This window comes from Athene noctua, chromosome 3 (assembly GCF_965140245.1).
Source record: "Athene noctua chromosome 3, bAthNoc1.hap1.1, whole genome shotgun sequence".
In the NCBI taxonomy this organism is placed as follows: Eukaryota; Metazoa; Chordata; class Aves; order Strigiformes; family Strigidae; genus Athene; species Athene noctua.
In genome coordinates, this window is record NC_134039.1 from 85,955,533 (window position 1) to 85,981,511 (window position 25,979).

The 25,979-nt window shown below is 42.5% G+C and overlaps 1 protein-coding gene across 1 annotated transcript in view; it reads left to right on the plus strand.

The window, feature by feature from the left end:
* Nucleotides 1-10,902: 10,902 nt before the first annotated feature.
* The window catches only part of EXOC4 (exocyst complex component 4), a 424,237-nt gene continuing 409,160 nt past the window's right edge, over nt 10,903-25,979 (plus strand). The window contains exon 1 of the mRNA XM_074903542.1: nt 10,903-11,008. Within this exon, the coding sequence (XP_074759643.1) occupies nt 10,923-11,008 (86 nt within the window). The 5' untranslated portion in view covers nt 10,903-10,922. The remainder of the gene's footprint in view (nt 11,009-25,979) is intronic.

Sequence of the window (25,979 nt, forward strand, 5' to 3'; positions counted from 1 at the left end):
GTAAAGGATTTTCAAGGAGAGACAATCTAAAATTTGCTCCTTGCAGCACAGTAAAACAAATCCCAGGAGAGTATTATTCCATGCTTGGTTTCATCATATTATAATTTCACCTGTCTGTATTTTGATAGTTGAGTCTTGGTGTTTAACTCAAAGCTCTCTTCTGCACTGGCAATGTTCTCATTCCTTCATCAGGCCTCCAGTGCCACTTTCCTAATCAAGGCTCTCTGCATCCCTCTTTCTCAGTCTGAATTTTCTCTTTTCCTTTGATTTTTGCATGAGTTTGGAACACTTGAATTTTACACGTCAGACCTTGATTTTCTTTTTTTGTTAATTTGTTTTGCTTATTTTGACATAGGACCATGGTGAAAGTATAAGCTACCAAGTTTTTGCTCTCCCAGTTAACACAGGCAAGGTAAGATCTTCACTGCCAGGGATGTCAACCTTGAATATTTGACTGCAGAAAAAAAAAAACAACAAAACAAACAACCAAAACCCACCAGATTTTTTTAAACAATAAAATGTTAAATATTAGGGAGTTATTGTAAAGAAAAAGCTCATGTGCATAGCAAGACATGTTCGTGTCCTTTCCCTGTTGTTCCTTAATAATGCAGATGGCATTAGACTCTTCCTGAACCCCGACATCTCAGCTGCTGCTGTGTGTGCAGCCCAGGTAGACACTTCAGAATTAGCTCGCAGTGAGTTATCTCAGCCACTGACAGCAGCCCAGCCCAGAGTAGCTCAGTGTAAGTTACTGCCCTGAGCATTAAAACAGCTTCTTGGCTAAGTTTTGCAATTCGAAGAACTTCAGCCTGGGACTGGGGAAAACATCTTTGAGCCCTTACAGACTTCAGTGCGGGGTTGGATGCTCCCCAGGAGGTGAGGGGTTTGAAGCAGTGCTCAAGGCAGGGCAGGGGTGAGAGCTCTAACCCCTGTGCTGCCACAGGAGGCCACTTCTGCCTTTGACAGGGGTTCAGGCAGTGAGCAGACAACACTTACGTTCATCTAGGTGTGCATTAGATGGGTAAAGCCTAAGTTAACATCAGATTTTTTGAAGGGAGAGACAGAAAATTGCTTCATTCTGAGAACAAGGCAGTGAGGAGCTCTGCTGGGGTAAAGATGGTTCTGAATTGCAAAATGAAAACTTCACGTGTCAAGGTATAGTCACTGGTGAAAATGTAGGCACTTAAAGAGCCTGAAGAGAATTTTGCTGCATCCCCAAGGTCCATCCTTGTGCCTGAAGTCACACAAGGAGACCGGACAGAGGAGAGAGCTGTACCTGTTTCATCGGAGGTTTTGGGTGCGTGCCAGCCTCCCTGCCCCACTTGCCATGCTGCTAGCCTGGCGATCCTCGGTGGCTCCAGCCTGTTTTCTGTATTCACTGCAGCTTCTCAGCTTAGGGAGAGCTGAGCATCTGGGAGCAGTGTGGAAACGGGGAGAGAGTGAAGCCAAAGGAAAAAACCTCTGGATTTTGCTTCATTCTGCAGCATGTTGATTTATATTTCAAGCTGTGGTGGGTATAAAATGCTCATAGATATTCTAGCCCCTTCTTACCTCCATGGCAGCAGGGGAGTGTTGTCTTTGTAAGGACTGAAAGCAGAAATAGACTGAGAAATATATTTACCCCCATGGCTTTTCCTGCCATCCCATCCCAGCAACTTCTGGATCCACTGAACTAAAACCACTTCAGACAAATCGTTTCTTACTGAAAAGGCAGCAGCCGTTTTCCAAAGGTTCCAAAATTTACTGAGCTTGTAATGACTGCAGCCAGTCGCCGAGGCTGTGATTGAGCGCTCAAGATGTTCATAACCCAAGGCTACACACTTATTGCTTTTTCCCTTGGAAAAATGAAAGTGAGTGTGTGTTATATCTTCTCTGGTTTCTTTCTACCTTGGTGAGAAAAGCACGCAACAAAGGCTGTTCACTGTTCTGTGCTTTTTGACTCTTTTTTTATCATCTGCCCAAATCTGCTGGCTAGTAAAATCCCCTGTGGGCCCACGTGCATGGTTGTGGTGGGGCCAGTCTGCTCCCTGGAAGTGCCCTACAGTGACCCATGGGGTCATCCTGCTAATAATAAAGAGAATTTCAGAAGAACACAAATCCAGCATGAATATTGGTTGAATATTTGTGAATTTTGTGGATAAAGCTCAGAGAGATTCATAGCTAGATTTGCCAAGTCACATGCATTGGTTACAAGATGTAAAGAGTTTGCCTCTTGCATCCTGTTCTTCCAAAGCCGGGTCTATATTTCCCACAGCTGTAGCACAAGCCCCCATTTTCTCTGAATATCTAGGACACCAGAAAAGGTTGTTGCATGCCGGGGAAGTGGCATACATAATATAAAGGCCCTATAATGGATTAACCATTCGTTTAACCTGTAATGTTCTTCACATCACAGCCTCAGATTACGCAGTTGCATGAGGGACTCGCAGGCACAGGGGCAGAAGAAGGTGGAGAGGTCTGGAGATCTTCTGGCATAGTAAGATCAAAGGGCTGAAGGACAGGGCAGGACAAATTAAAACAGGACACACGGGACAATTTTAGTAGGAAGGACAAACTTCTGTTGGAACAGGTTATGATGGGAAGGGGTGAGTAGTGTGCTCAGTGGCCCTCTAGGCTTAAACCATGACAGTAGCCCATCAGCAAGTCTTTCTGAGTGGTGGGTTTCTGCAGAACTCACTGCATGAAGACCCCTAGTCTAAGTTATATGAGAAGTGAGACAAAGTCATCACAGTGTTCACTTCTTACCTCAAGAGCAATGAAACCGGTGTAAATTCCACAACTTACATTTCAACCTTCACTGAGGTGTATTTTATTATCCTGCTTAATTATGTTACATAAATCTCCACTATGCTAAGATTAAAATGTGGCCTTTGCCCTGATGAGTTTGTAATTTAAATAGATGAGACATACAAATTTAAGAAGGAGAAGGATATAACAGAGAAACCAGCAGCACAATGATTTCTAAATTTAAGTTGTGTCAGTGTAATTTGAAAAAAAATCAGTGGTGTTTAGTGGAAGGGATGAGTAAAATGTAAAGATGAAGGAAGAGAGGACACAATGGAAAGGCAGGAGATGGATTGGGAAGAAAGGGGAACAGGGGGCAGTAGTGAAGGGGTGGTGAAAGCTACCAAAAGAAGCACCTGAATGTCATCTTCAACACTTGTTGGGGCAGATATCTATTAGTATATGACAGATCCCCATTAGTTGTGCTGATTTGATTTTTCACCAGATCCCTGGAGCTGGGTACTCCTTGAAATGTTTTTCTTCTCCAAACTCACAAGGATCATCGGAAAAAAATGGTAGTGCATTGTAGGGCTTGCCTTTCCTGAAGGGGAATTGTTAAAAACCAACACCAGTCACACCAGTGCCATCTTTTAAAGATGATAAGACCTCTTAGTTAATTTTACTGCATTACATTTCATTTTATAGATGAACACTAGATTGCATTTCATTTTCTCACTGAGCATTTAGTATTACCTTACCAGACTTAAAATGGGAATTGCAAAACCTCTGCTGCATCGTTTGGAAATTACTTAGTTACATCACCATCTCTAGGATCTTTTTGGGTGCACTGAGAGCTTCAATTCCTTCAGTGTCATAAAGCAAATCTCCAAGAGACCCATTCTTCTTGTGTTTCAAAGGCCACCTGCACCCTGCTTTGTAAGGTTATTACGATGAACCGGCTCCGTGCCACTGACATCTCTTAATCCACTGTCAGGTCTTTTGGTGACTGCGAGATCATTGATGAAATGTAGTGATCTTCCATCCTAACGTGTCTGTCTCAAACCCTGCACCCCGTGATGGAGTTGTGGGGTTCATCTGCAAGTATCTGTCTTGCTGATTTTGTCCTTCTTGCTGACAACAACAGAAAAAATTAAAGACATCTATCTTCAGCCTTATTCAGTGACCACATAACACTGCTGTACAATAAAGTTGATTTAAATCTGTTCCTGTAGATCTGCTGCTTCAGTTAGCTCTTTATCACAGTGCTTTCAGAGCTGCAGTGCCTGTAGGTCTCTGAGCATCCTCATTCTTTGACTACACGCAAACACTTCTTGACACCAAATATTTGGGAATTACCATCACTGCCATCTCGCAGATCCGTTACTATTGCTACAGGCTTGGGGAGGAGTGGCTGGAGAGCTGCCAGTCAGAGAGGGACCTGGAGGTCTTGATTGCCAGCCGGCTGAATATGAGCCAGCAGTGTGCTCAGGTGGCCAAGAAGGCCAATGGCATCCTGGCTTATATCAGGATTAGTGTGGCCAGCAGGGACAGGGAAGTGATCTTGCCCCTGTACTTGGTGCTGGTGAGTCCGCACCTTGATGACTGTGTTCAGTTTTGGGCCCCTCACTACAAAAAGGACACAGAGTTACTCGAACATGTCCAGAGAAGGGCAACAAAGCTGGTCAAGGGTCTGGAGCACATGTCCTATGAGGAGCAGCTGAGGGAACTGGGGTTGTTTAGCCTGAAGAAGAGGAGGCTGAGGGGAGACCTTATCACCCTCTACAACTCGCTGACAGGAGGGTGCAGAGAGCTGGGTTTGAGCCTCTTTAGCCTAGTAGAAAGCGACAGGACAAGAGGGAATGGCCTCAAGTTGCGCCAGGGAAAGTTTAGACTAGATGTCAGGAAGCATTTCTTTACAGAAGGGGTTGTTAGGCATTGGAATGGGCTGCCCAGGGAGGTGGTGGAGTCCCCATCCCTGGAGGTGTTCAAGAGTAGGGTCGATTTAGAGCTTAAGGATGTGCTGTAGGTGGGAACTGTGCTAGGCGAACGGTTGGACTAGATGATCTCCAGGGTCCTTTCCAACCTAGATGATTCTGTGAAATTCTGTGAAAGTCAAATCTTCCATCATCTAAGCTGTGGTGCTGAGTGTGGGCACATCACGCTGTCCCCGGCCAGGGCAGAGGGAGGGATAGCAATAGTGGTCAGGATGGTAACACCAAAGGAGTTGGCTGGCATCATCAAAGGCAACGTGAAGCAAACATTCCCAAAAGCCATAGCAGCAACACCCTGACAGATATAGCACCCTTGGTATCTTGCACCTTTGAAGTGTGCTGCTGCTCTTGTATTGTGGTATTAGATTGCAGAAAGCCTGCAGGGATTTTTATTAAAGAAGATCCCCATAAGAAACTCTTTTTCTCACTGATGTTTTGTCTTAGTGAAAATGCAGGACAAGAAGGTGCCGGTCAAACAGCAGCGAGGCTCAGATTTCTAACACACAGGAGAGCAATGTGAAAAGCCCTTTCAGAAGCACCACTGCCTCTCAGTAATGTCCTTCGAATATGTTGAATTGCAGACTGAGTATAGGTCATTCCAGTTTCTTGTCCTTCTTGGCAGCAAAACTCTGAGACTGTAAAGTAAGTGGGGTTTCTTGTTGCGTGCTTGGTTTTAGTATCACTGGGTCACACTTTCTCCTGTAAAATGGGGATTATGATGTTTGCCAGTGGTATATTTACTTTGTCAAAAGTGCTATAGAAATACAACTGTCATATTATCCTTTTCTTATATCCCTTCACAGTAAATTAAATTTGAGGCCAACAGGACTCTTCATCTGCTGAAACTTATGCCCCATTTTCTGCAAGGGAAGCCTTGAAATTGGGTGTCTGATGTCTCATTTCAGAAGGATTGCTTCCACTGCTGCTTTTCTTGAAAATACAAGAGTGCGTTGCTAGTACTGGGAGTTTTACTTACTTCGGTTCAAGTTTTTTGTTGTTTCTCTTGCCTGAAGCTGCTAGTTACACAAAACAGAAAATATCCAAGGCTGTATTCAGTAGGATGAAATACTTCTGTGAGCAGAGGAATTTAAGAAGTCTTATCTCCAGCGCATGTCATGCTTGGCTGTCTGTGTTCAGTAAGGTGGAGTTCTGATCTAAGGGTTTTTCCTGGGGTTGAGGCATCCATTATCTCTCCCTCCCCCTTGAATTCACTGGAACAGATGAGCCAAGTGTTTCCACCTGCCTCTCAGTGCCAGCAGGAATCTGGGGCTTTCTTTTCTGTATAGCCACCTCTTTTCCCCCAAGCTGTAGGAACTTTCTGGCTCAGCTACCACCCAAGGCAAGTGTTGATGCCCAACAAATCCACAAGTTATTACACAGACGCTGGTGGTCACCTAGACACAGGGAACTTCATGGAGCTGGGTTAAAATGAGAAGCTTGCGGATAGGATTTAAGAACTCCTTACAGGAGGGCTGAGGGAAAACAAGCGTAATTAAACACGAGAGAGTCACGATGTGAGGGTTGTTTTTTATGTCTCTTATACACCTCAGGTTTTCCATGGTTCTGAATGAAGATAAGGCTTAAAGATTTTAATTTCAACCAGCCAACATGTAGCCTGCAGCTGTTCACCTGAATGAGATGAGGAGAGACAGGCTGAGGATTTGGAAGATAACTGAGGAAAGCTGGATGCCAGACATTAAACGGGAGGTTTGTCTTAGCCATAAGATGGAAGGCAGCGCTGGTGAGTCACAATTCGGCTTCCTAAGCCCCAGGTTCGGGGCATCTACAATAATGATGAAAAAAAAGATATTCTTCCTATATATATTGTCACTGCCAGAAAATATTCCATTTGAACAAAGGTATAGATGTGTTTTTCTGACAAGGCTATGGAGTGGTTTTAATTTAATCATTGGACTAGATGATCTTCAAGGTCTTTTCCAACCTAGATGATTCTGTGAGTGTGTTTAAGCTCCTGGAAGGTGAATGCAGGCTCTGGGGCTGAAGCTTCACGTGACTCAGTAGCTGTGTTAAGGTGTAACTAGATCAGAAAGCTGCTCTACCACCTTGCAATTTACTGTTTCCCAGGGAATGGGATCAATTAAAAAAAACAAGCCGTGATAAAAGATTATTCCTTGGGATCAGTTACGGGGTTTCTATCCCTTTTTTTCTGACGTGCATCATTCTGGCCAGGTTTGAATCACGTCAGCAATTGCGTGAACAAACAGGTTCAGTCTCAGCTCTCTATATCGTTATGGACTGCACAATTGCAAAACCAGCATTCCCTTAGTAAAGGTAAGTAAAATAAAGGGGAAAAAGTAAACTCCAATAATCTGATTTTTTTAACGGTTTACAGAAGAGCAGCTCATCTTTCACAGTGTTTTACCTGCATGGTGAAGAGAAACACCTCACACTTCTGCTCTGATTTCCTTCAGGGATTGCATTACCACAGGTTCTGTGGCTCTGACATTGGAAAAGCAGCAGTACTTTTCCACTTAGCTTAATCTTAGTTACTGTTTTTTTCTGTGGCAGTAGTACACATTGTAACTTGGGAAATGTCAGGAGGCAAAAAACAATAAGAAAACATTTGAATCATATCTCTGCCTTGATTCCCAGCATTAAGCCAGGCAACTTCTTCTCCTGCCCCATGGGTTGCTTACTTCTTATTCACAAGCTGAGACAGGAAGAATTGATGGCAGCTACGTGCTGGGAAGAGATACTGATTGTTGTCATGCAGGAAATCCAAAAAAAACAACCTAAACCACCTTTTAGCTCAGACTTATATAATGGTAAATAAGAATAACAAGGTCATCCAGATGAGTGACTAACCACAGGGACAAATCCTGATGTTTCATCACACTTTTCTTCAGTTCTTATTCAGGCAGATTGGTAAAGCCTGATGAAGCTTCATAAGAAAACCAGAATTAAGTCTATTGCAATAAGTGGGGGCCTGGGAACTGATTTTTTTGACCATGGTCTCATTTCAGCATAATGTGGCTTGGTGACGAGCTCTGTCAGAAGAGGTAATATACTTTATTAAACTGATATATGCCAACTGAATTATGCTTGCTTTATACAAGCAAAATTGCTCCTACAGTCTTAGATGGAAACTCTGGCCTTCACTCTGCTCCCATTTACACTGATGCAAGTCAAAGGTAATTTCATTACAACTAATATAAACACATTACAGACAAGGCATTACACCTGTAAGATATTGGTGTGAGCTGAACCCTTTTCTCTGACATTTCTACTAATGTTTGAAAAGAAATAACAAAGCAATATGTGGTCTTTTTTAAAATGTTAAAACTGTGGATGAGATACCTGTATGGGCAATAGCAATGAGCATTGGTAAATCTGTTAGATTTCAGAATCCACAACCTTCACTTATCAAAACCACCACTGGATAAACGGTGGAATGTGATTGCCAGTAAAACTACCTTGGGAAAGGGGAAAAGTATTCCCCTAGTATCACAAAAGTCATATGGGGAAAGGAGTTTGCCAGTGGAGTTTGTAAAGGCCTCCCACAGCGAGTAAGCCATATTTGCAAAAAAACCCTGCTCTGCCTGTGCCTGTTTAGGCTTATTTCTGGCATAGTTCTCTGCCACTGCGGTGGTCCCTTGGGCAACTGGCCCAGCGGATGAGAAACGGCAAAGTACGTGCTCGCCTCCGCACAGAGCCCTTTCTTTTTGTTATGGAGGATGGGGAGGAGGAGTGAAACCATCTGTGCTTCCAAGTCCCTTCTGGATTGGGGGGATCCTTGACTGAGCCTCTCTAGTATTTACAGACAAGTTGTGACAGTGATTAATGCATCATCAAGAAAATTATTTGGTCAATTTGGACTTTTTTTTTGGTTTGAGTAGTCAAGAAACCGTATATTTTTCTAGATATACCTCATCGTATTAAAACTCTGTGGGAATGAAATACGGAAAGGAAGAGTACATTTCTGTCTCCTGATTTCCAATCCATCAGTTTTCAGATTGAAATTTTTTCTTGGAAGCTGTGTGAGGAGAAAATGCTGTTCTTACAACTCTTCATCCTCTTCGTATCATATATTATATATGTTATGAATACATATATATATTATAAAGACAGACTCAGTTTTTATGTGCCACATCAGCTTGCACTACGTTAATTATCTTTTGTTTATAGAAAACAGAAATTCAGACCTATAGCTCTGTTTGAGTTGGGAGTGAAAGGAAAGGGCTTGTAAAGGAAGCAAGGCAGTGGTTTAGCAATTAGAGCCCAGGACTGAAAGTCAGCGAGGTTACAGTTCTGGAGATTTGCTGTTGTTTGTTCTGATGAAGTTCCTCCTAAATGAGGTGATTATTGTAGCTGTCAGGAATGAAAAGGTAGGACACATTGATTTCATCCCCACTGCAATCTCCAGGACGTGCCAGTACAGAGCAGTCAATATGAATTGCCAATTAACAAAAAAACAATATTGGCAAGTTGGCAGTTTGAGAAAAAACTCCCTCCAGCCAATGCATAAAACTCCTGCCATTCAAAGCTCCATCCTCGAGCAAAGGCATTAGCAAACCTGTCCAGAAAATCAGCAAAGATGAGCTTTTTTGGCGTAGCTGAATAGCAAATTGTAGAGCTCAGGGCTTGTCTGCAGAGGGGAAACGTAGCAGAACAGCGATATAGGAACACACTTCAAGTGCACACCCTGTCTGGAGATAAAAATCACTTTGGGGTAATTATTCTGTTCTGAAAAAACATTTGTTATTCAGGAATAAAGTATCTTTTATTTCAGAATTAAAGTGCCCATGTTCTTATTCTGCCATTCTACTAACGATAATAGATACAGCTGTTGAGTATAATTGAGATTCTTCCACAATAGCTACTGTGAAAATCTTCCCCTTGTAAATAAGCCCTAGGAATACCATGCTTCCAATTACCTTATATTTCAACTGCAGTTCATATAAATGGATACTCTTGACTTACCTACAAATTTCATGCAGTTAAAATCGTTAATGTGAAGCTTTGGGCTGAAGAAACAACTCCAGAATAGCAGCCAGGAGAAGTGTCTTTGACATGATAGAGTGCACCTGGTCTAGAAAACACCCAGCAGCAATTAGTACCTGACTGTTACTGCACTTGCGAAGGAATCCCTGCCTCTGCAATAACAAACCCAGGTCTTGTGTGGTGCTTTTAACACCAGCTCTCAAAGGACTTGACCAGAGAGGTATCATTATCCCTCATCAGCAAATGGGAAAAGCGAGGCAGCTGTTGTAAGATGATTTGTCTAACGTTGCCCAGCAAAGCCGATGAAAAACAACCTTTTGTTTTCAACACGGCAGCATACACCTTTTCTAAAGGAGACGATCCTGTGGCAAGAGATGGAGCGTATCGATCGTAAAACAAGGACTGTGGGCATATAGGTTGGCCTTCAGTCAGCACTGGGTGTTGGAGATCTGCCACCTCCCAGCCAGTTTGTGAACTGGCTCCCATTTGTCATCTCCAGCTGTGCAAAAACCACAGTTCAAATGCAAAATGTTAACTAGCTCAGGTTTACTTTTAGAGCTGACTTCCAAGATCACCTGGGTTGTTTCAGTTTGGGTGACCTCACTGGCTTCCCAGTGAAACCTGAGGAAAACTATATTTAAAAACATCATAATTTAAAGATGTTACATTACGTGATGCTTCAACAGCCCCTCGTAGATTTACTTGCGATCAGAATCCACCTCGAGGCTGGGGCACGCAGATAATCATTAACTTCAGCTAGTTTGGAGAACACATTACTCTAAGACACTAGTGCATTTTGTTCATTTAAAAGCATATAAATGCTTAAACCCCTTTGCTGTTCAGTCTGGTGATGGGCTGGGAGCATGTCTGGCTTGGCCTGGCTCTGTGTGAGTGGTTTTGGTCCCTCACACCCCTTTTTGTGCAGCTTCCAGAGCGAATGATGGCTTCTGGGCACAGCCCTCTTTGCAGATCTCTGCTCGGTAGATTCTCAATCAGTTTTAATCGCTTTTCGAAGGGGGCGTTGTACCCTCGACGGCCCAGTCCAGGCTGAGGCAGGCCAGAGCCGCCATAAAAACTACGGCTCCCAGAGTGCTCCGCGGCGCCGCCTTACGCCGCACAGCAGTTTGTGGCGGTAGCCCCGCCCTCCCCGCCTTCTATTGGTTCAGCTGCCCGCCTTCTCTCTTCTGATTGGCTGCGCCGCGCCAGCAGGGGTGGCTGCCCCTGTGTTTGAAGGGGGGGCGCAAGATGGCGGCGGGCGAGGCGGCGGGGCGCTACCGGAGCAGCATGAGCAAGAGCAAGGACCCCTCGGGGCTGCTCATCTCTGTGATCAGGTAGGGGCGGCGCGGCCCCGCTCCGCAGCCTCCGTCCCGCCTGCAGGGCTGTCCCTGGGCGCAACCCAGGGGTGTGTGGGGACCTTCCCGGGCTGGGCCTCCAGAGCCTCGGGTCCTTCCAGGGCCCTGGCCGCGGTGGGGAGGCCTCAGTGCTGGAGCAGCCTTGAGGGGTGTCCCACCGTCTTCCCACACTGCCCGGCTCACCGCATCTGTTCCTCTAACTTTGCCATATCCCGGGGTCAGAGGAGTAAGCCCTGCGTTTGACACTAGTGTAATGCCATACAGGGAGGGTCAAAGCACCATCTTCTTATAGGCTCTGTAGTTGACCCCCATCCACAAACACACAGCAGCGCTGAGTAAAATATGGCTGGTTGGAAAAGCTGTAGGACTAGGAAGTCCTGTGGGCAGACTCCATCCTGTTTTAGGATGCAAAAGTGGGAAAGTGCTGCTTCTGAGCCTGACTGTCTTGTAGGGTATGGAAACAGTTGTGTCTAGTCATGTTTAGACCGTTGGGTTTTGTCTGTCCTTATTCCCGAATGCTCCTCTGCTAGAGGGTGATCCTGTGATATACTTGGAGGCAAGCAAGCACCTGAATTCACTTCACTGGTTTCTCTCTGTGCTGCCTTCAACTGCTTGTAAATCTGTTCTATGCCGCTTATAACCAGCAGGTTGGTGGTTGATTTCCCACACTGAAACTTAAATGTTGGCCTTATGCACCCCCTGTAAAGCGAGTGTGGGCAGCAGGTAGTCATACTAGTATGATATTGTGAGTTGTAATGAGCTTTTGAACTTGGGTTTCTTCTTCCATGTCTTTGCCAGAAACTATCATCATTCTGTTACGTTGGAAGAGTTACTGTAGCAATAGTTCTGTATCTAGGATGTGTTATGATTTTAAAATCCTCGACGAGTGATAATGTTTAGGACAAGATTCGGTTCTTTTCCATTACTTTGAAAACTGGTCTTTCAGATCTTGCAAAAACTTTAGGTGGCTCTGAAAAAAAGAGCTGCCTCACAGAACTGCTTAGCCTTTCCAGGGTTGTGACTGTGGTCTCGGAATTGTATGGTAATAGGTAACAAAGAATCACTGAACAATGAATGAAAGGTGGTGCTTAACAGACTGTGGTGCCTGACTTTCCCATTTCAAGTATATGTGGTTCATTAGTTTTATAAGAAAAACTTATAAACCCAGAGTTGTTTACATTGGAGTTATTCGTACATATGTATGCAGATGGAGGAAAAGTATATATGGGTCTGACCTCATATAACCATGGGGTATGACAGCGGGAGTAGTGTACTTTGGTAACTTTTTATTTTGTATATAACAGAAGTTGAAAGGGAGCAAGATAGGAAGCTAATACCCAAATACATGGCTATTAAAATGGGTAATGTTCCTGCAGATTTTATATCCAGGCCTACACACACTCATGGATGCAATTAATGAGTTTGCATGGACCGCTTGCATAATCAATACATGATTAGTTGTGATAACCTGAAAAAAATCAGGCTTCTTACCTGGATCTTGAATTTTTTGCTGGGCACTTAAACCTTATATTTGGGACAAGGATAATTAATGTGAATTTAAAGTGTGTTTTCCTTAGTGTTTCTTTGTCAGCCTCAAATCTGAATAAGTTGGAGAGTCAAACAGGGTAAGTTGTAGCCAGATAACCTAAATTTAGAGAAAATACAGTATTTTGTAGGCTGTGGAAGAATGAATAATATATGTACATTGATTGCTGTGGCTTTTCCTGTAGTAATTTACTTTTGTTTTATGTTTCCTATAATTTCCAAGAGTATTTTAAGGGCCTCCTTTGTATCTCTATTTTAATAAATCTGGATTTGTTATTTCATTTATAATATAGAATGAGAGTGAGTTGATGTTACTGTGTTCTCCAAATAAGAAATCATGTTCGTTTAATAATCTTTGGCTTACAGGCACTGATACCTTGGCTAGTTTAGGTCCAGTGTTTAGACACAACATTGAAGTTATCAACTTTATGAAATTAAAATTATTCAACAGAACAGCCTGATAACTAAACCTCCAGAATTTAATTAGAACTTGGTTTGGATGTAGAGATTCTTTGCAGAGCTTGAAGTGTCATGTTGAGCCAGACCATGAAAACCTGAAAGTAGAACTGATTGCAAAGGAAGGAAAAAGTGTTGTGTTAATAATACACACGTTTCTTAGGGTTAGCCAAGTACAAAAAGCAAATGGTGTGGAAAAGAATTTAAATCACTTTCTTCTGAATGTTGTTTTTATATAGTAGCTCAGATGCGGGTGAACTTGCAAAGCAACAGGTGAAATTTTCTGCTGTTTTGTATGCTCATAAAATACTGTTGCAAACCAATTTAGACCTGGGTGGGTGAAATGTATCTTTCTTATAGCTTTACTCAGCTTCAGAAAAATACTACGAATCTTTAACAGTAGGCTATTGGTTTGAAATGTAGCAAAGTTTTCTTTTCTTGATAGCTTTATTTCCAAAACGTTTATGTGTAGAGTCTTCTGCCAGTCCTTGTGGTTTCACGCTTGTATTTCCCTGTTTATTTAAAACGCTGTTTGTTTTTCTCTTGTTGCCGTGAAAGGCCCATAAAAGGAAACCAGATATGAAAATTAGCAAAACTTTGACTATATTCTGCTGCTCTGAACAAACCAACTCAGAGGAGCTTCTTCAACTATTATGGTATTTTAGTCGATTATAGCAAAGATGGTTATGTCTTTCAAAAAGGAACATTGTTTAGGTCTGTAAAATCTATTTAGCGTGATTATCTATAAAATGCTTTGAAATGTGAAGCTGAAAGGCCTTTTAAAAATATAAAAGATTTTATTAATGAAGGGGTAATTTTTGCTATTTACTCAAGCTCAGCAGCTCTCTGTTGCAAGAGACTGAATAATTTACTTTAATGCTAGATTTAGGGATTCTTGTACTCATTTCATTGGTCTTCCCAGGAGAAAAATGGTCTTGCTTTCAGGAAGAGTATTTGGGACCAGATCCTTGACAAAATTTAACATATTACAGCAGCACTGAAATCAACAAAGAAATGGTATTTTATGGGAGCTGGGGCTAAAATCAGGTTGCTGCTGCTTCAGGAAAGATAGTAGCATAGGTTTCATCACTGTTGTTCATCACAGTCTTGGTGTAGTTTGGAAGTTTTGGGTCGTCCCTAGTCTCTCTGGTATTGCTTTTCGCTAGCTCTGAGATGAAGGAAGACCCAACAGGAAAGACTGTCCCACTTCTGATCTCTTTTCTGTCCCTGTGAAGTGTCCCTTTTTCCTGTTGTCTTGGGGAACACATTTATTCTTTGGGAGTTGTTTCCTATAGGACAATTCATGTACTGATAAAGTTCACCTTGGTTTTCCAGTTGGTGCCGAGAGTAGAGAATAAAGGCAGCCTCCGGTGTGGACTAATTTGGAAGAAGTTGTTTCCTGAGCAGAAGATGTGCTGCAGTACAAAACTGAAAAGAAAATCCTAGTGTTTGAGCTGAACCGGGACCTGCTGGGTGCTGATAACCCCTCTAAGGTTGTCTGGCTCAGAGGGGTGATTTCTGGCTCCCAAGCTGCGTGGGGCAGGTGTCTGGTGTCTGTGCTGCCCCGTAGCCCCAACTTGGGCAGACTGACCGTGTCCCCACAGCAAAACACCCAGCTTGGGCCTCTTCCTGGGATCCTTGTGGTATCTCATTGGTTCCAAAACCTTTATATATCTATGAACAACAGTTCAGATTGTTTGCCAACATCAAACCTGCCTTGCAGCACACAGGCAGTGTTACCAAAAATCATAACTATGAAAACTCTCTAAACTAAATGATAGTTTAGAAAGCTAACATTGGTTTATTGCAGCACTGGGTGCATGGGGGATTTCTCCTCCTGATGTGCACACCAATGGCATTTTCTGTGCTTTATTGATACACAAAACTTGCAGAATTAGTAATTTTCCAAGTCCATCCTCTCTATGGTGATTGGTTAGTAATTCACATACAATTATCATACTGCTGACACTACTACTATGCATGCTCAGGGGAAGAGTCTTCACTTGGGCAAGGATCTTCTTGAACTGTAGGTGAGATTTTTGGTATTACAATGCAGCTAGTTCAGCTAAGGACATATGGATCTTGAGTTTGCTTGCTGATTTGGCAACATACCCTCGTCAAGGGCTAATGGCTCTGGGATTTCCTTGCTCAAAGGCGGTTGTCCTGATTAGGGATGCCTTTGGTTTTAACATAGACCAAGAATATCTTTCTTGACCTGAGCATAATATCACTATACTGTTCTAAAACTTTAACCTTCAGCAGTAGGATGTTTTATACTCAGTTTTAGTGCCAGAGAGGGATCCAGGGGCACTGATTGCCAGCTGGCTGAAGAGGAGCCAGCAGTGTGCCCAGGGGGCCAAGGAGGCGAATGGCATCCTGGCTTGTGTCAGCACTGGCGTGGCCAGCAGGGACAGGGAAGGGATCTGAGCCCTGTGCTGGGCACTGGGGAGGCTGCCCCTCGCTGAGTGGGTTCAGTTTTGGGCCCCTCACCCCAAAAAGGCCATTGAATGACTCGAGCGTGGCCAGAGAAGGGCAACGGAGCTGGGGCAGGGTCTGGAGCACAGGTCTGCTGGGGAGCGGCTGGGGGAACTGGGGGGGTTCAGTCTGGAGCAGAGGAGGCTGAGGGGAGACCTCCTGGCCCTCTGCAACTCCCTGCCAGGAGGGGGCAGAGAGGGGGGATGAGTCTCTGGAGCCAAGGCCCCAGCGCCAGGCCCCGAGGGAATGGCCTCCAGCTGCCCAGGGCAGGGTCAGGCTGGCTCTGAGGAAGGATTTCTGTGCAGAAGGGGCTGTTGGGCCTTGGAATGGGCTGCCCAGGGCAGGGGGGAGTCCCCGGGATCCCTGGAGGGGTTGAAGAGTCGGGCTGAGCCAGCGCTGAGGGATCTGGGGGAGTTGGGAACGGTCAGGGGGAGGGTCATGGTGGGGCTGGAGGAGCTTCAGGGTCTTTTCCAACCCAGATGATTCTGTGATTCTGTTGTGTTTCCTGCCCAGCGTTACAGGAGTATGAGGACACCACCCCTCCTGGTATATTCAAAAAGTGTGTTTGGTGGATGGAGTAGTACCCGGTGTCTTGTCTGTCCTGCCTGTCAGAACACTGTCAGGAGAGAACACTGTGCAGCACTGCCCCAGGAAAGGACTGAGGCATTCAAAAAGAGTCAGGAGCTACTGGCAGAGCTGAGTTACAAGGTATTGTAGTCATACCCTCAGCAGGCTGCTGTTGGGTTACACCGCATTCTTGGGCACAGCTTCCCTCTTTTGTCTCCTAAAGGAGAAACAGAGGGTTTGTTCATAACAATAAACCTTTTAGAAGTAAAGAGTTTTTGGGAAGCTTAATGAATGTTTATAAAGTCAGCTATTAAAATCCTCACCTTTGTTGGGGCTCAAGGGAGCCTTCCTTCTTTTCCCTGTGCCTTCAGGGGGTATGTGAGTATCTTCAGTTTGCCCTTGCCCTCACATTGCTGAGAAGAAATGACCATTATTGGCTACAAGAAGACAAAGCTCCTGGGATTGTAACTTCTAGAGTAGGAAATTGGATATCAGGGCTTTACAGCTTCTGGTCTTGTGCATCTGGTGGGTGGGCGAAAGCACAGCACTTGCACTTGTGCCTCAGCACACCCACATTTAAAACATGTGCTAATTCCTTCATGTATGAGAAGGATCCCTCAAGTTCCTTAAATAAAAGGTACTTTGTAAGGTCAAAATGTTGTCACAGGAGATCGGGAGCTTTTGTTGTAGAAGTGTAATGCTGATAGCATGGGCTTTTAAAAAAATAAAATGGTTTTTTTTTAAAAAATAGTGCAAAGAATGGAGAAAATTCATTTACTGGAGGACAACTCCGCGAATATATATATATTTTTTTTTCTTTCAGAGGACAAACACGTGTGTGTATATTGATTTTTCTTAACCTTTTGTTTTGTTGGTAGCTGGTTGAAGCAGCTTTTGTACTCTGAAACAAGCAACCTGGCATTTAGCAAATGCTATTTTTTTGAGAGATCTTGTCAGATTTTTAATTGGTGAATGTGTCTGCCTTTTATTTATTGTTAGGCGTTTTTCTTTCCAATTAAAGGTTGCTATTTTTTTAAAACTGGCCTTTAATAGCAGCTTTAATTGGGAGAAAACAAACTTTAGCAGTGACTCCGTAAGACCTCCGTGAAATCTTTGTGCTAGTCTTTCACACAGGCAAACACATACGACAGATGTCAAGGAGAACTAAAAGTGAGGCAAGATATAGTGCTTTTCTTACTTTCATTTCTGCAGAAGTTGAAATTACAGGCAAAAAGCCTTGAACACATTTTATTTTTTACAAGTGGGATTCTTTTTCTTTTTGAATGCTTTTTGGCCACTATTTTCATTACATTTACAGTGAACTTTGTTGAATGGATTCTTACTAATGACCTGGTGTTTTGTTTTCTCTTTCTGGCTAAAGCCATAGAACTGGTATGCTAGTTTGTGATGTAGAGTGAGAAAGATGAATGTATAGCTGTTGCCCTTGTTGTTACATTTGGGAAATAGCTGCTACAAGAAATAAAGCTGAGTTACTCTGATCTGTATGCACTGTAATGGTCTCTTAAAACCACTTTTATTGCTAATGGTGTTTTCCAGTGTTATAAAGGTAGCGGTTTTTCTGTAAGACAAGTAGCTCAGAAATTCATTGAGAATAAATTGTATATGGCAGAGTATGGTTTTAAAAAATAAATTTTTCTGAAATGATCTAGAGGCACTTGTATAAAATGTATGCATGTGTGGCAAGTGTTGGGTTGTAGCTTGATAGAGATACCTGATTACATTTAATAGCAACAAAAGCTGAGGGTGCATGTGTGAATATGCAGCCATATGGGGAAGGACAATATGTGTGACCATGCCTTGTTGAAAGCTGAAGGTACTTTATTTTTCAGCTCTTATTTTAGCTTTAGACAACGCGCTGTGCAGAGCTGGCGTTCAGCCCACGCTTACAAAACTAGGAAGCTGTAATAGTTGGTTTTGTTAGTAAATGATTACAAGTTCTGTGGTTTCAACTCTTTCGAAGACGTTGCCTCCAACAGCTCTTCCTTCCAGTGCAGTATTGAAACCTTCAGGTTAATAAGGAAATTTCCAAAGCCTCTTGGGGATTCAAGCAGGGCTGCTGCTCTGATGCGGTGGGATATCAAGGCTGGGCTCGTAGCACGGGGGGGCCAATGGCTCCTTAAATACTCTTCATCTTGTAATCATCCAGGTGGCACACGTAAGTAGCATGGTCCAACCTCTGCTCTTGCAAATTTGAGAACACTGAGCCTTAGGACGTGGGTTTTCTCCTGGGAATGTGGCAATTCATGCAATAGCTGTGTTGGCTTTTTGGATCAAAAGTTAATTACAGAAAAAAGGTAGAGAGTTGGTACCTGTGGTCTCCTGTACACGGAGATAGTCCTGGACAGGTTTCCTCACACAGTTGGGGGGTAGCTGGGTCGCTTTGCTTGTTCCTGGCACTGTGACTGGCATCTCATGGGGCTGTCTGCTGCCTGTATCCCTTTTCCAGGCTGGAAAGTGCTGTGCAGCTGGTGTCGTTAGGGTTTTGCCTGTGTGTAGGATTGTTTTTTCACCTTAACGTACTGCTGTTGGAGACATCTGAAGGAGTGTGACTTCTGCTGAAGTCATCTTCTTAAATGACTGCAGTCCAGTCTTTGTTTCAGAAATCAGCTGCTCACTAGCTAGGCTTGCATCGTTTGTATTGGTGTGGTGAAATTTGATTAAGGGTTGGTTAATTTAGCAAAATAAAGAATTCCCTGATGATATTTATTTAGATGGCTGTAGGCTGCTCAGCCTTTTCACTGCAGCTATCATGCATACAGCTGCAAGCCCTCAATGATAAAAAGATCATCAACTTCTGTTGAAAATGCTCTAACCAACTGTGTAAGTGGCATGAAAGATTAATGGAATGTAAGTAGAGGAGGGAAATGTTTTATAATGCTCTGTTTACTTTGTATGTTTAACAGCATTTTGAAGAGACTCGGTTCTGCTGCTTCTTGTAGTGAAGGAGTGAGTTATTTCTTTGTTTGCACAATGGAAATGTGGTCGTCTGGAGGCTGGGTACTTTGTGTTCCCCTTGGTGAGGAGCATGGAGCCTGCTAGCCTCAGAATTTCAAGTTTTTTGTTTTTTTTTTACAGGAAGATCCATTATAATTTTATAGTCACTTTACAGTGGTAACCCATTCTCCATGCCTATTGCCTTGTACAGTGCAATTTTTGACTGCCTTCTTTCCAGCCCCTCACTGTTTCTGTGAAGAGGGTAGTTTGTGACCTGAACATTTTGATTTATTTCCTCAAATCCAGAATTTCATAAGAACAATCAACTAAGCTGTAAAAATAATGAGAAAATACTCAACGTGTTGCTACTGAGTTGAATTGTTAAATACCTTTTGGATTTTTTTTTTTTCTTCTTCTGTCTGGCTTTTTTTCATAAGGAACCAACTTTTACAATGGTTTCAGTGAGACTCTGCAGAGGTTTCAAAGCATGTATTATCAGATTATATGCTTTGAGGTTAAATAGTGCTGGAAGCTGTAGATCACCCCATTTGGGACTTGCGTTTAAGACAACAGTTTTCAATTATAAAATTCAAATAAGTCCATTTAGTTTAATGAACCTCTGGAAACTTGCAGAGCAGTGTAGACAGTGTGCTGAAGTACAGTTTTTCTTGTCCCAGGGTGCTTTAAAAAACTTTTTCATTGTGCTCTGTTGAAATGTAGCTGCTTGTAAGGTCTCACAGGGGGAAACAGCTTTCAGGAGGAAGAATATTGCTCCAGACAGGTTCTTTTTTCCATACAGGATTTTTTCACTCCCATAAAAATAAGTCTTAAGGGGGGGAAAAAAAATCCCAACCAACCAAGCCCTGTTTTTTCAGAAAGGACCAGATGTTATTGTTTTTTCACGCATTTTATTCTGATTAACTCAGAGGCTTAAATACTAGTGAGGTGCCCCCAGTAAACATTTTGAAAATCCATGTTTGATCTTAGGTCTTGCTTGACATTTTCACTACAAGGCCTCATCCTTGAGTTTACCAAGCTCAGACCCATTGTGTGTTGTTCTGTTTCCCTCTACAGCTTTTTAGGGAGGTAAAGATACCAACAAATTATTATGTTTTATCATACGGCATTTCCTTACGTGCATCGTCCATGCGTCTGTGAAGTCAACACTTGATCCTCCCAACAACTTGTGCTTCAAACTCACTGCTGCAATTCCTGTGATAATCTGCAACTCGACACTGTCTGAGTAACTGTCTGCTTACGGTTGCTTCTGCTGGACAGCTGAGATGTGGACAGATGCTCTCTCTCATCTCGGTTATTTTGTTCCCTTTCCCTCGCATCCTGACCTCTTATCTTTTATTCACCTGTTGTTGTTTCTTGTCTATTAGATTTCCTGCCACAAAGAGCTTGCGCTGCCGGTCGGTGTGTCTGCGCGGCGTCTCGCAGCGGGGCGGCTGTGTGGTTGGCCTTCGAGTGTTAGTGCACTACAAATGTCTAGTAACGATCACAAGGGTTTAAACCCAAACGAGAAAGCAGGTGCTGTAACTGGTGTGTGGCCACGGCCGTCAGCAAGAGGTGCCTTATGAAAAGTAACTAGATTCTAATGGGTTTCTTTTTACTCTGCTCTTTTTTTTTTTTTTCCTTTTTTTCCCTTTTTAATACTGAAGTCTCCTTGGCACATTGCAGTGATTTCCTGCAGAGAGGAGACTGGTCTTTCTAGACATCCACAGTGCTCTGTGATTGTTTGTTGCTTCTAGCAACTGCTTTCTTTGTAAATCCTTTGTTGGTCAAAAATTGTCTGTGTTGGCTAAGGCCATGCTTTGATTTTTTTTCTTTTCTGTACCTTACAGAGGCTTGTTGTATTCTGCTTTGTGGTTTAGATCCTTGGTATGATGTAAAATGGAGAATAAGTAAATAAGTAAACCTTTCTTCTCTAATTTTCCTTCCTAAAGGGTAGTTTTGATAATCTTCACCCTGTACTATTAATTTTATTGTCCGGAGTGATGCAAGTATACGTGATACTTTGTGAAATGCATTCAGGAAGAGTTTTTATAATATTGATGTGCAATATCTACCCAGCACTCTTTTATCTACAGATTTCAAAGACGGACAGTAAGAATTCTTGTTTAACTGTTAATCCAAACTGCAAAACATTGAAAACCTCTCCTGATTTCTTTGGAAGGGAGGGATCATAGTGTATCCCTTCAACTTTGGATTTTGCCCAAGGCTGTAGTGTGTACTTAAGAAGCTTCTTCTGTTGAACAGATTTCTGGCATTTTTTATTTTTTTTTTACTGGAGAAAAAGGTTACAACATGAGCGAGTCCTGTAAGTTGGCCGCAGTTCTAAACATAGCCTTAGCTTTCACCAAGCCAAGCTTTAAGCCAAGCTGTGTTGCGCGCAGTTGATACCACAAGCTGTCTCTATTATTGTAGCTTCAAAGGTGTTTTAAAGCGAGGAACTGGGAGGCTTAACAAGGCATATGATAGTGTAGAGCAACGTAGAAACAGGTGGCAGAAAGTTGACTGTGGATTGCTGTTCAAATTGGAGCTTTGTTTGATCCCCCCAGTGATTCAGCACTCCATTCAATTACGCTTCACTAAAATGTTCCTTTTCCTCATCAGATGAGAAATATTTAAATTTGATCAGCTTGCCTTTTTTTTTTTTTTTTTTTCTGTTGGTGTTTCCCACTGTCTTTAATGAGTGTTTTCATTTGAATAAGCAACGCTGAGTGAAAGCAAGTGAATTGCATGCTTAAAGAAACCTGATCCAGAAGTTCCTGGATTTCCAAGCCGCACCTGTGCGTCACCTAACACTCTTTTCTGCCTTTAACCACAAATATTTATGTATGTTTTCTCTGATATTGAGTAAGAGAGGCTCTATAGGGACATGCAGATGCTAAACACCTACAGCAATGGTCAAAAGTGGGGACTTCAACGCCTCTCTCTTGAAAGAATTGTCTAGCACAGCGGTTCTCAGCAAGGTCCATGGACCCCTGGGGGGCTGCAGTGTTGTTACGGGGGTCTGCAAAGGCTTAAAACAGGGGTGGGGAACATCCTGCACCTCCTTTTCCCACAGCCACCTCCCCTCAATGTTCCTCTCATACTCAAGCCTCCCTCCCCAACGCCTACCCTGCCACAGTGGTATGGTTGGTGGGACTCACTTCAAACCACCTTCAAAGGTGGTTTTTCTCTTAAAGACATTTTCTTAACCCTTTTTAGAGCCACAACGGGGCTGAAGTCTGTTCCTCCAAGTGGTGGCTCTGAACCCCTAAACAAAAATATATGGTGATTTAACACAAACAAGGGGGTAGGTGAGAAGAATTGTGAAAAACTTTTCATCAAATTTAATGTAAAAAATAGCATCAAATTTGGAATTGGCACGTTAAAATACCATAAAATGGGCCGATTGAGCAAAAAGAGTGTTGATGATGTTATTTTAAAATCATGTGGAATCATTGCAGTAAAGATATTATAATAGGAGTGTGCGCATTAAAAGATTAACTTATTTCCACTTCTCTCCCAATTCGAAGACCCTTCATGAGAAAACTGAAATAAATATTTGATGCAGCCTAGTGCTTTAAATCCTGAATTAAGTCTCGGTGGTCTGTAGCCACAAAAAGTATTTAAAGAGGGTCGGTGGTGAAGGAAAGGTTGAGAACCCCTGGTAGTGTGTTGCAGGTGCTAACTTGTCATTAATTTTCTAAAACACATACTTGCTTTTTGGACATGGTATCTGTTCTTTCACTTCTGTTTAATAAAAAAGCTACAGAAGCATAATGCCCACATACTGTTATTACAATGTTCTTCCTGTGAAACAAATTCTCTAGTCAAGAAATTGATAATTAAGACTCAGTTTACTATCCATGGCTTAGCAGTAATTATACTTAACAGGCCTACCCTTAGGGTAGGTAAAATAGGCAGGCAGTTATCCACCCAGCCTAGCTGGAGGCATCAGAAGAAGCAAATTTGAAGAAAATGAAACATTTATTGTTCATTAGCGTTAACAGTTTTCTCTTAAAATTGACACTCAATCTAATTTTCTTGGCATTTTATTGGACAGGTAGGAAGCTAACTGGTGGGTTGGCAAAAGAAATTACTCATCTGCCCTGGAAAACAGCCTAAAGCCCTTGATAATACAGGCTGTGTGGGGAAATATGAGACTTCTCAGTGTAAAGAGAAATTCTTGTTGAGTCTTGAATCTGATTCCTGCTGGAGCTGTAATTTGGAGGTTGATGTCTGTAAATGGATAGTCTTGAAGGTTGTTGTTAACTTCCTTTTGCCACAGTGCAAAATATGGGGGTGATGGGAGCAACTAAATGCAGGATTTAGTGGAGAAAATACTCTAATGAAGGAAATGCAGTGACAAGGAGTGGTGTGGATTGCACCCTGAATTTAGGTTCAGAAAACTGAGAGCTTGTGTGTGGTATAAGGGCATTCAGCACACTGCGGGACAAAATGGGGTTGGACTGTGGGCATTTGGAGCTCAGAAATACATCGGTTTGTGTCTGACTGACCTGTTCTTGTTATTGGCCCCTGTAGAATAAAAGAGAGGGGAAAATAGATGAGAGCTGCTTCTCTGATGCATCAGCCCGATGTACACTAGTAGGACAGCAGCATATCCTAAACCTAAATCTGTACTATCAAGAAGGAAAATAAATTCGAAAATTCAGACGGAGGAGACCCATTCGTTTGTGCATCCCTTAGAGAGAAAGGTGAACGGATTTCTTCAGGAACCTGAATTTTTCCACGTTTGCTGTAGGTGTCCATGAACAAAACAGTCCACTTGAAGCTTTGTGGTTCTATTGCCAGCCTGAGCTCACCGGTGCTGTGGCTGCCTGAAGTACCTGCAGTGGTTGCTGGCTTTGCAAAGGCTTTTCCTACTGAGAGTCACAGGATGCCCCGGAAAAATCATTTCTTAGTCACTCTCCCTGTGGCTATTCTCAGTTTGCACTAAACTTGGGATATGGGGACTGAGCCAAGAAGTTTTGTTGAGCATCGCATTCGCATCAGAGCTTATTTTCTATAGTAGCTTGTTGGTGTGGATAAGCTGCACGTTTGTGGCAACATGGGTGTTACACAGAATAAAGATTAATCTGTGTGTGGCGTGCTTTCTGGGGTGCTGGGAGCTGTGATGTTAAATCCTGTTTTGGAGCTGGAGTGCATTTGAAGCTCCAAAATAGCATGTTACGAAGGGAGGTGAATTGCCTCATAGTTTTGCAGCTGATCATCTCTGTACAGCATTTCTGTACTCCTGTAGTTATCTGTTGTGCCACATGATGTGTAGTACAATGGTGTTTGTTTTCTTCTGCTGTCGAATAGCTTAGTAAACATCATGTTCCTTCAGTTCACAACACTAAAAGAAATTTATTGTGAAGAAATTATGGCTTGTTTTCTGTCCTTTTACATCATCTGCCTGTTTTTCTTGCATTGTTTGAATGCTAGAGACTTCGCTTTTTTTTTTTTTTTTTAATTTCCTTCCTCCCCAAATTAATGCATCACACTGTAGGAGTAAATTTACAGAGGAGATGAGATTGTGTGGTAGTTCTGTAGTCCAGACACCTGCGGATCTTGGATAGGTCTGTGAAAAACCTTGCCTTGTCAAAACACAAATAGCCAACACTAAGTCCACAGTGTGAGAAGAACTTGTTATATAGTGTATGGAATCTGCTGGTGTTAGTTGTTGCTGGAAGCAGATTAATTACGTTGGTTCTTAGAGAAAAGTGTCTTTTATCCCTACGTAAAGTGTTGCATTTTCTAAGCGCACCGTTATTTATTTACTATGGTAAAAAGTAGCTGTAATCTGCAGCATTTCTGCATTATAAAAATGAGACATTGTGTGATTTTTCTTAAAGCTCCTTAGTATTTTAGTGAGAGAAGCATTACATTTCGCTGCTCAGGGGAAAATGCTGTGAGACAGCTCTGTGGAGAGAAGAAAGTTTTAACCACACAAGTGGATTTTCCAACTGCTTCCAGATACCCTGTTGAGCATTTATAGGTAAGCATCCAGAAATCAGAAATCTTGCCTCCTGGTGTTTTGAATGACTCTTCAGCTTTTGATGGCTACAGTCTGCTGAACTGTTGTAAAGCAACAGGTGAGGGTAGATTTAAACATACTTTTGGGTTCAGGCATTTTAAGGCTTTAGGCATCCTGCAGAATGACAGTGCTTCAGGACTCCTGTAAAAGTCTTTCCACGTACTCCCTCTGCTAGTTATTTGAGTTGGGTGCTGGAAAGTGGAGATGAAAAATGTTTGTGATCTACAGATCAACTTTAACGAAAATGAATAGTCCCAATGGACTTTTTAAATTAATTTAATTCCAGTATAAATTCACTGACCTCAGGGGAAATAGCAAGCCTCGTTTTTTTTTTTTTTTTTCTTGTATGAAAAGTGCTGTGCATCCCACGATAAAAACATTCCATGATTGTGTCTGATCATCTTCTGCTCTATCCTGTCTTCCATATGTGGAAGCGACTCCAGTGAATTAAGCATTCTGCATTTGTGTAATCTGTATTTTTAACTATGTAAAATCAAAAGTCAATGAGATTTGGCTCAATGAATTTGTTTTACTGTAGCATAAAAATGTCTCTTAACAGCCTAACATCCAGTTGGAATTAGTCTAATCCTATTGAGCTCTTGCTAATGAGACAGGCATATGCAGCCATCCAGCTGCCAAGTACAAATTACAGGTATCTTACAGGGGAGGCGGATTCTCATTTAGAAAAATGAAAATGAAAAAACAAGGCAACTGATCAGGGAACCCTACTGGAGATCCCCACTGAGTTCATAACCTGCGTGTACTCGGTATCTAAATTGACGTTCCTTCTGTTTGTCATATGTTTTAAATGCTTTTGTTTTTCAGGGAGTTCTAAAAAGCTAATGTATATTTATCACTGTTTCACAATCCTGTCCTGTTTTGTAATTCCCCCTTCAAAGTTCTTTCTGCAAAGTTCCTTTC